Source organism: Acanthisitta chloris, unplaced genomic scaffold (genome assembly GCF_000695815.1).
Source record: "Acanthisitta chloris isolate BGI_N310 unplaced genomic scaffold, ASM69581v1 scaffold27550, whole genome shotgun sequence".
Classification (NCBI taxonomy): domain Eukaryota; kingdom Metazoa; phylum Chordata; class Aves; order Passeriformes; family Acanthisittidae; genus Acanthisitta; species Acanthisitta chloris.
The window spans coordinates 2,495-12,271 of NW_008652628.1; the positions used below are offsets into that span (position 1 = coordinate 2,495).

The 9,777-nt window shown below is 43.5% G+C and overlaps 1 protein-coding gene across 1 annotated transcript in view; it reads left to right on the forward strand.

The window, feature by feature from the left end:
* Positions 1-1,840: 1,840 nt before the first annotated feature.
* NPR3 (natriuretic peptide receptor 3) overlaps positions 1,841-9,777 on the forward strand; it is a 33,658-nt gene continuing 25,721 nt past the window's right edge. Inside the window, exons 1-2 of the mRNA XM_009078000.1 lie at positions 1,841-1,958; positions 5,828-5,994. Coding sequence (XP_009076248.1) covers positions 1,844-1,958; positions 5,828-5,994 — 282 coding nt within the window. The 5' untranslated portion in view covers positions 1,841-1,843. The remainder of the gene's footprint in view (positions 1,959-5,827; positions 5,995-9,777) is intronic.

Genomic DNA, 9,777 nt, shown 5'->3' on the forward strand with positions numbered 1-9,777 from the left:
GCTCCCCAGCTGGGTTAAAAACCACATCCAAATAGTTAATATTACTTCCCTTACATTCCTTTAGAGGCTTACAAAATATGATTTAGTGTATTTTAAAGTAGATCTCCCACACACTCTTTTGCTCTTTTTGCAGAAGGTCTTTTACTGGTGTTATGGGAATCTCTTTGATTCCATCTGCAGATTATCATTTTATGATAGATGTGAATTGCAAAGGCAGACTCAAGGGAGAATTGGGAGGGCAGCAAGGAAATGTTTCAAAAGGAAAGCTCTCACCTATACTGAAATTAGGAGCAGTGAGACAAATTCATTCCTGATGTGCGTCTGGAAAAGATTTGGTCCAAATTTTATTGTAAAAAAACTTATTTCTTCTTCTATTCCTTCATGCTAATACACTTCACAATGGTCATGAAATATGTCTTGCTCTGTTGCTCTGGAAATTATTATATTACTCTGCTGTAAGCAGTAGGACAGAGCTATGCACGGTATAACTCTCCTAAAGTGTGGGGATGTACTGAACATGACTCACTCCGGCAGCACATGTGGAGGTTTATGCCTGTGATGGCATCCAACCAGAAAAGCGATGGGAGAAGATTCATTGTGTGCAAAAAGATTTGGCCTGTTCGGCCTTCTCATTTCTTATAATAGAAAACACTTCTACCCAGAAGAGCTGAATGTGGTTTTGATTCATTTTTATTGTTGGGTTGAAAATATTTGCGTACATTATTGTAGCTTTTGAGCCCTGCCATGCGTGACGGCGTTCTTGGAAATGTGCGTGCAGTTGGTTTCGAATCACTGTCCTAAGAGGATCTCTTATGATTGATGTAGGATATAGCCCTGAAGCACACACTGATAAAATACTTCGCTGCTTCTTCTGATGTCAGTAGCTTCATGCCTGAAGTCTTGTGAACCTGTATAAAAGTTTATAGTATATTGTGCTCTGTGTGGGAGTTGTCTCCCCACTGCTGAAGACCTCATCCGAGTTTCTGCTTTCCTTTTGCAGAAGGACGGGATAGCAAGGGGAGTAGTCCCCCTGCCCACCATGTTTGGGAGGAGACCTGTCAACTACAGGCATCACAGTGTGGATCGTGGTGCCCACACAGAGCGCACCTCTGGGCTTATAGGTCCCATTATAGCAACAGAGCCTTTGCTTAGCTCTTGGTCCATAATAAATGAAGCTCTGGTGTTTAATCTTGTACCCACCTTTACATGCTCTGAAATTGGCACTTGGTTTTCTCATTTCTTAGTATTGAGGATCCTATTGAAGGCTGTTGCCTAGATTTACTGTGTGGTGTCTGGAGACAAAGTCACATTTGGAAAGATTCTTACCACTGTCCCTGCTGCACAGGTGCACAGATGCTGCTCTCCCTTAAGTGCAGAGACACAACAGATTCTAGGCCAGATACCTAAATATTAGATAGCTGACATGTAGGTAAGTTGGATCTACACCAAACTGTTATTGGAATGGAAATTGAAATGTCTGCTAAGAAGTAACCACAGAGGCTTATGGTTGAAGTCAACTCTGCAAATATATGGAGCTAAAGAAATCTGAAGCCAGAACATATCACATATTACAGGGGTTAAAAAAAAGACATCACACAGAGGCTCTATTTAATTATCTTCATAGGAGACAAGGTAGGAGGAAGCCTTTCTGTGTTTGGTACCTGGCTTGTCAGTTGTTGGGGAAATCAGTTTTGTTTGCCCTCTGTGTTGTCATGTTTGTTGCAATACTGGAAGGCCAGTTGAGGTCACTGTCTCTGGCAGCATCATGCTTAACAGGCTGTTCTCTGAAGTTCTTGAACTGCTTCTTACCTGTGTTTCTTCTCTGCTTCCTCCAGTTGTAATCATGTGTGCCAGCGGTGACACTATCAGGAACATCATGTTGTCTGCTCATCGGCAAGGAATGACCAATGGGGACTACGCTTTCTTCAATATTGAACTCTTCAACAGCTCATCATATGGTAATGTTTTTCTTGCCCAAGTGTGTTGTGAAGTCTTCTGTAAGCTTGGTAGTATTTTTAGAATTGTTAGCCTCAAGCTGTGCAGTACTGAGTCCCAGAAAGCACCGTTGTCTCTCTCCGTTGTTGCAGTTATCTTCCTCCCAGGCTATGGTATTGCAGGACATAAAACAGACCTCCTGGCTATAGTTGCTGCTCGGTGGGTCATAAGATGCTAAATATACTAAAGGAATTACTTATTTACTTCCTTTTTTTGGGAACCAGACGGAGACGTTGGTTATGGTGTGGGTGCCCCATTCTGCAGTGTGAGTGCTCAGGTAGACATATGTACAGAAGTACAAATACTGCTACATGTATCGTCTAGGGTAGCTAAAGAATGCCAGGTTTTGCCAGGTGATAAGGTAATCACTCAAATAACTAACAGATAAAGTTGTAGAATAAGATCAAAGCCAATGGTTCAAATCAAGGTTTTCTTTCTGTGCAGTTGAATTTGGAGTGACTTCATCCCTGGTGGCATATTCAGCTTTAATCAGGACCAGTGAAAAGAGCTGAAGTTTTACCCATATCAACCATCACAAAACCCTGGAATTTTGGCCCTTATGTAGACCATGGGAGCTTTTCAAGCTGAACTTTGCTAGAAACCACCAATCAAATAACCTTTCTGGCTGCCAGCATTGACTCAGAGTAGAAATTCATCAGAAGAATACATCATCTGGCCACAGGCACAAGTCTGTCTGCGAGCTGGGCTCCTTTTGGAGCAACAGGAGAGAAGTAGGCACTCCTGGACAGCAATTCAGCTCATCCTTAGTTGTTCACTGGGGCTCTGATGAGTCATCCCTTAGAGCTGATGGTTTCCTTGCTTTGGCTGAATTGAGCGCAGGGTGACTACCTGCAAGGCACTGCAGCTGGCTGGGACAGGTGGTACCCAAATTGTCTTTGGGCAGGGGATCTTCAAATAACAGCGGGTGCAGGAGGTGGGGAGTTGCATTTTGGATATTTTTGCTTTCCAGGATGGTATTTATTAGGAGGTAGTGGTGGTTGCAGGAGGCAGTGTTGCAACCGCCAGGCTCCGGCACCCAGGCCCAGGAGGGATCACAGCTGATGTGGAGTGGCTGTCCCTAGTAGTGCAGCCCCCAGCAGATGGCACTTTGTTCAGCCGTGTACAGGGCAGTGCTGTGCCATTCCGATGTGCAGCCTCCATGTGGCACGGTGATTGAGGCAATACCTGCTTGCCCTGTGGTTGTATGGGAGCCTGAGCACCACCCTCCTTTGCATCACAGGTAGTCCAGTTGCTTTTCTAGCGGATTAGTGAAAACTGTCTACTGATGCAGTGTAGTTAGAATATGGCATTTCCTGACATTTCTCTTAAAACAATTTTTCTGTTTATGGATGTGTTTCCCATGTAGGGTGAAATGACTGTGCATCAGAAGTTGACTTTTGTGCAGATGCTTGTTGCACGTGGAAAGCAAGCATAAGAGAAATGTAGAAAATGCCCTCAAACTCCTTGTTCCCAGTGCCTCAAGGTGCTAGGTTTTGTACCTTTTAAAATCTAAGTGTGTGTGTGACTGGGCAATTGGCACTGCCTTTTATGTTCAGATGACTTTATTGCAGTTTGTTGTTGCCCTCTGTTCTGAATATTTTTAATTTTTCAGAAGAACAAGCATATTAAATGCCAAGGCTGCAATAATTTTACGTAAGTACTGTGACAAGATGACCTCCCACAAAATAATCCATGAAGGAATTAAAATATGTAAATTATTCTAGGAACGCTGTTATGCAAGTATACCTTCCCTGCTCCCATTGTGAGGATTTTAAAAAAGAAGTATGTGCAGTGTCCAGGACAGAAATTTACTCACATTCCACCAGTGTTGCCTTCTTATTTTTTGTGTGGCTCTATAAACTGATTCTTTTATAGCCATCTCCACTTGTAAATGCCAAGCTATAGCTCTGTGCTGTAGTTTCTGCTATACTTCCTGAGTACTGCATCTCTGAAGTGCAGGTACCCAGCTAGGGCAGAAGCTTTTCAGCTTTTAGGCTCCTGCAGGGCTTGTACTCTCTTTTGGGAAAGGTTTCAAGACATGCTGGCTTACAATTGCCAGATGTGCATTTCTTTCTCTTTGAAAGCAGTAAGGAGGACAGGTGTAGGTGTTGGAGGGAAGAATGGCAAAACCAGGCAGTGGAATGTTAGTTCCTCTCCAGTGCTTTGATTGGGCCTGATGAAGAGGATTCTGGTGTAAGTAATTGTGGCTGGTTAAGCATTGTATTGGGAAAGAAATCCCTAAACCAAGGCACATATATTTAGAACTTCGACCTAAATAAACAAAATCACTTTAAAAAAATAATTAAGTACCAGCAGAGTTCATGGTATATATAAAGATTTAGTCCTGGGTGGTGTTAAGCTGTGGTAAATAAGGCGAAAGCCACCCTTCCCAGGGTGGAAGAAAGAGATAAAAGGGCTTAGGTGGTTCTGTGTCTCCTGCCTTGTGCTGGGAATGACAGGAGCTGCCCTGGACCCAAAAGCTGCAGGAGAGAAGACTTGTCCTGCAGAGAAGTGCAAGTCCTTTGCTCCTTCAGCTGTGCTCTCTGAAGAAGCAGAGAAATTCTCCAGTCATGCTTGTTGTAAGAAAAAGAAGTCCCAGCAGCAGTGACAGGGTCCTGGGAGGACAAAATGCAAGCTCTATTCACCTGCAGGAGACAGAGGTGGTCTGATCATTAGTTTGCTCTTGCAGGCATGTGATGCAGCTGGTAGTGCTATGCAAGGAGCACCGTGGTTTTGATGACATTGCCCTTAACATCTCCACTCCCAAACCACTTGCTTCTCTTGGTCCAAATGACACTATGGTCCTCAACCCAAGTAAAATGGCCACATCTTTCCTCACTTCAGGTTCCCACGTGCCTCCAGGTCACCCTTGGGAGTTTAGCATTAGTCTTTGTCTTGACTCATTTGGCCATAATGGAGTTTGTTGCTTTTGTTCAAAAAATAAAATGACTGTCTAGCTTTTAATTATTTGTGGGCATTTGCTGGCACACTGCTTAGGGATACAGCTGTTCCCTCTAGCCTTTTGTAGTTACCATTTCTGTAGAATAATTGGCACGAAACCTGCGCCAGGACAATGTGAACCTTTCCACTGACCTCCTGAAGCTTTGGACAGGGTCTTGGGGCCTGCAAAGGCCAGGCTTTGGTAGGCAGAAGGAGTCCTCTGCTAATAAACAACCAGTCAGCTATCCTGCTTTTTAGAAATGTGGTTTCTTTAGTGGTGGTCTGAGTTAAATTGTTTCCTTGCTGTGACACAAAACACGTGTAAATACAGCGTGGGCACAGGATTCCAATTTATTTTTAAGTGTTCCTTTTCCACTAAAGGCGGGGCTGCTCTGGCAGCCATGGCACACATGGTTTCCTCCTTGACTGCAGTGGGAGAGCTGCACCATCTGCCTCCCATTTGGGGTGATGATCATGCTGTTGACTTTACTGGTGCCTTCCTGACTGTCCAAGAGTGTCACTGGTGGAGTGATGTGTAACAAAAACTTTGTGGTTGAATCCTCCCTCACTTCTTCTAACTTAAATACCTTTGTATTTGAGATCCAGCATATGTGTTTTGCTCCAAGATGTCTTCTCACGCTTAGGCTTCATCCCACCCTTTAAAAATAAGCAAACACAGCATGGGAGTAAAGTTGTCCTTTGATTTGCACATTTACTTCCAGCTAGCCATTCCTCACTGCCTGGTTTCCTGCATGTCTTGAAGGTTCAGTTCTCCCTAGTACTCTGCCATGTCCCCAAGGTGCAGGAAAGGGGACTCCTGGGTGGAGAAAGGAAGGCAATCCTATAAAGGTACCTTATTTGGAGTTGGCAATATGCTTGTTTTCCCCTTCAGGAAATGGCTCTTGGAGAAGAGGAGACAAACATGACCTTGAAGCCAAGAAAGCATACTCATACCTGCAAACCATCACTCTGCTGAGGACCGTGAAGCCTGAGTTTGAGAAGTTTTCCCTGGAGGTGAAGAGTTCTGTTCAGAAGCAAGGTCTTCATGAGGATGACTATGTAAGTACTGATGATAGACTTCAGGACACAGCATCTTCAAAAACATGCTCCTAATTAATGCAAAAGTAACTGTGAGACCTTATCAGGACAGTCTCACCTGGGTTCAGTTGCAAAGTCCAGCTGTATCTATTTTTTTTTTATTGTGTGGATAGTGCAGATAACAAGAGTAGATTTGGTCTAGGTGCACTAGATCTGTGCACCACCATCCATGACCAGCTGGCCTGTGCTCACCCCCTAGCACATCAGCAGAAAGGTTGGGGTAAGGCAGGTTGACAGGTCTCTCTCACTTTACCACCAATCGCTTGTCTTTTTCTACTAGCCAGAGAACTGTAGTCTTCTTTTTTGTTTTCTCCCAATAATTCATTTTTTAGACTCCAATCTTAGAAAGCTACATTTTCTGTATTGCATCTGATGAGGTTATTCTTGACGTGAATGAGAAAAATAGTGTTATTTTCCGACAAAGCATATTTAGGTAGCTTCGATTTATTTTTTTTTTTTATTATTTTTTTTTTTTTTTTATTTTGAACTGTCTAAAATACCTGTATAGTCCTTGCAAGTTGTTTTAAACCTTGGGTTATGCTGCTGATCTCCAGAGAGGGACATGAGAAAGTATGTCTTTTTTAAATATCTCAAAATGTAGAAGAAAAATGCCTTTGAAAATTGCTGTTGAGCTACTGCTATGCTAGTCTGTTAGACATTTTCATAGGAAAGTCATCTGTGAAAGCAAGAATGTATAGTACATACCTACAGGAATTTGTGCATGCTGATACAAGTACTTCCCAGACAGTCAGCCTTCTCCATGGTGCAGACTAAACTTTCCAAATATGCCTATAAAGAAGAGAGGCTGTAAGAGAGTTTAGTCAGTCTTTAGCTGTAGGAAATGAGAGCTAGGAATTAATGCCTGAAACTCAGAGCTGCTTAAACCCTTCATTTTTCAGCTCCCATTTAGGCACCTACCTCATCTTTTTGCATTAAGCATTGTGTCCCTCACAGGTGGAGGCATTGTCTTTAGTTTATCACCACAAGCTCATGAACTTGGATGTTATATTACAGAATTAATGATGTTTCCTGCAGTTTATGGCATAATTTTAGCTGCCTTTAGAAAACTGCTTCTTAGAACCTGAATGTATTTCATTTAAATATTTAAATATTTTACTTATATTTGAATCATAGAATCAACCTGGTTGGAAGAGACCTCAAAGATTGAGTCCAACCCTACTGTTGTTACTATGCTGTGGCACTGAGTGCCATATCCAGTCTTGTCTTGAAAACCTCCAGGGATGGTGAATCCACCACCTCCCCGGGCAGCCCATTCCAATGCCTGATCACTCTCTCCGTAAAAAATCTCTTCCAAAGAGAGGAGAATCACATCAGTGGTTTGTATTTTCCTGTAATATTTTCAAAGTTGGGGCAGGCAGAAATAGTCTTTTGTTGCTGATTTTGTCTTGGGTTAGTGGAGAAACCCCAGCTACTGATTTCAAGGTGCTGCTCTCTGAAGAACCTGCTAAATGAGCTCTGTAGAAAGCAGAAGTTTGTGCTGTTCTTTCTTTTCCTTTCCATGTGCCCTTTTGCAGGTGTCACTTAGCAAGGTATATACCTTGAAAATCTATGTGCCCTTGGTTGTGGTTGGTGAGAAATGTGATTTTCAGTATTAAAGATCCATTCATCTGTAGTTTTGTGGCTTTTTTAGTCTGGGCAGTGTGACATTTCCCAAGATCAGAAAAGCCTTACACTGCCGAGAGGTCAGGATGCTATCTATGGTTGGTTTGGATTCAGGCAAGGGGATGCTTTGCTTTTCTTCAGGATGGGGACCCACTGCAAACCCTGTGCAGCACTGGTAGGGGCTGGATAGATATAAGCCCTGTTGCAGTAAAACAGAAGTGGATCTATGGGAGACCAAATTCCCCTGTGACAGCATGGTGGGGGAGATTTTGCAGGCTAACATGTTTGTTGGGGAGATACATTGCACAGCTGCACATCCACTGCCAGAACTCCTCCCCTCTCATTCCTCAGTCTGTCGTTGCCATCTGTGCTGGCAGTGCTCCTGGCTGTCCCAGGGCAGCCTCGGGGACCTGGCTTCCTACCGTCTCATCCTTGACCTCCTTCTGCCTGGCTCTCTGAAGGCACCCTATGTCCTGTTTCCACCTGTGATTAAAAGCTTTTCACCTTGTTCCAAGCACTCCTTCACACAAATACATCACGCTTTGCTAGGGCCAGGCATGGCTCCTGCTGCTGCTGCTGCCTCTCCTATTCCTCTTCCTTTCCCACCTGGCTTTCTGCACCCTCCCCAGTCTATTCTTGCTGGGACGGGGGGAGGACCTTGTGATCTATATACATCTACTACAGCTTTTTGCCATCTGAAACACCAATCCTTGACTCACAGGAAGTCTTGTGGTGAAGGCCATGGGGTGCTGGGGCTCTCTGTGGAGGAGCTACAGATCATGGCTATGGGGGAAGGAGGTCTGGTTTCAGATGCTGTGTCCTGGTATTACATGGATGCTTAACTTACACAGATCTCAGCAGAGCCTTCCCAACCTGCTTTCTCACAGCCTCCTAACAATGGGAAAATAAAATTTCTTAGAAAGAGTTAGTCTTGGGTTGAGTATAGCAGAAAAACATTAACTGTGTTTTAACAGTGTGTGAGTTTTAACTTTCTGGTTTTCTTTTCATCATTTATGATGAATCATGCATTTCCCCACTTTGGACAGTGTGAAAGAGATGCTTCATATTCCCTTAACTGATTGTCTTGCTGCCCTGTTCAGCAAAGAAACATTTCTGGGCAGCCTTCAGGATTACAAAAAAAAATCCATTTTAAAAAGTAATGGGATAAAATAAAAAGCCAAACTAAAGGCCAGTTCCTTCCTCTCTGAAGATTTCTTCGTAGTGGGCACCCATTAACAGTGCTTCTTTGGGCAACATGAGAAGAGAGCAGCCTGGGTGTGTACTAAGCAAGGCTGTATCCTCCAAGGGAAGATTGGGAGGGAGAAGTCCTTCAGTTGAGTGGGTGGGAGGTGACAGAGATGGATTTTTCTCTGCTGGATTCTGCTCCTGAAAACAAAAACTGTGCATAAAGATAGTCCACAGTACAGTCCATCTCAAGTCCTGTCCAGGGGTGTTGAAATATAGTCCTCATTCTTTTCTGCAAGAGATGTCCCAAGAGGATGAACTTAGGAAGGTTTGGATTTGAAGCATTCAGTGTTTCTGCTTTTCTGTGTGGATTTTTCCAGTGTCATGGGAAAATGGGGCCCCAGGTCTGTAGTCTTAAATTATCTCGCAGTGACCCTAACTCAAACAAATTTGTTAGTGCTGCCATTTTGTCCTGGCCTCTTGCCAGCACTAATCCTGAAGGCATTATTATCTACCAAAAGAGAGTATCATAAAAATGGAAAATAAGCAGATGACAGAAGGAAAGATAAAAGAGACAGAAAGGGCAAAGTCCTAAAGCAGCAGCTGTCCAGTTGCCAGATGCAGAACACACACGGCCCTTGGAGGAGTAACAGGTCAAAGAGTGTTGGATGTCTTCATTTCCAGCTGTGAAATCACACAGAAAAGAGAAAAATGGCTTCTAGGTACATCTTTCCCAGGTCAGAAATTGTTGTTTTTTCTGCGTGGGTGTTATGCTGTGGAAATGGGGTAGTTGGAAGAACCTGTGCCTTACCCGGAAGCAGGAAAGCATGGGAAAGGGAATTTCTTTGACTCCTCCAGGAATCTATCCTGTGAAAGAAAAAGCTTTCTTAAGCACCTTTTAACTAGACAGCAGTGAAAATAAGAAGGGCAGAGCGG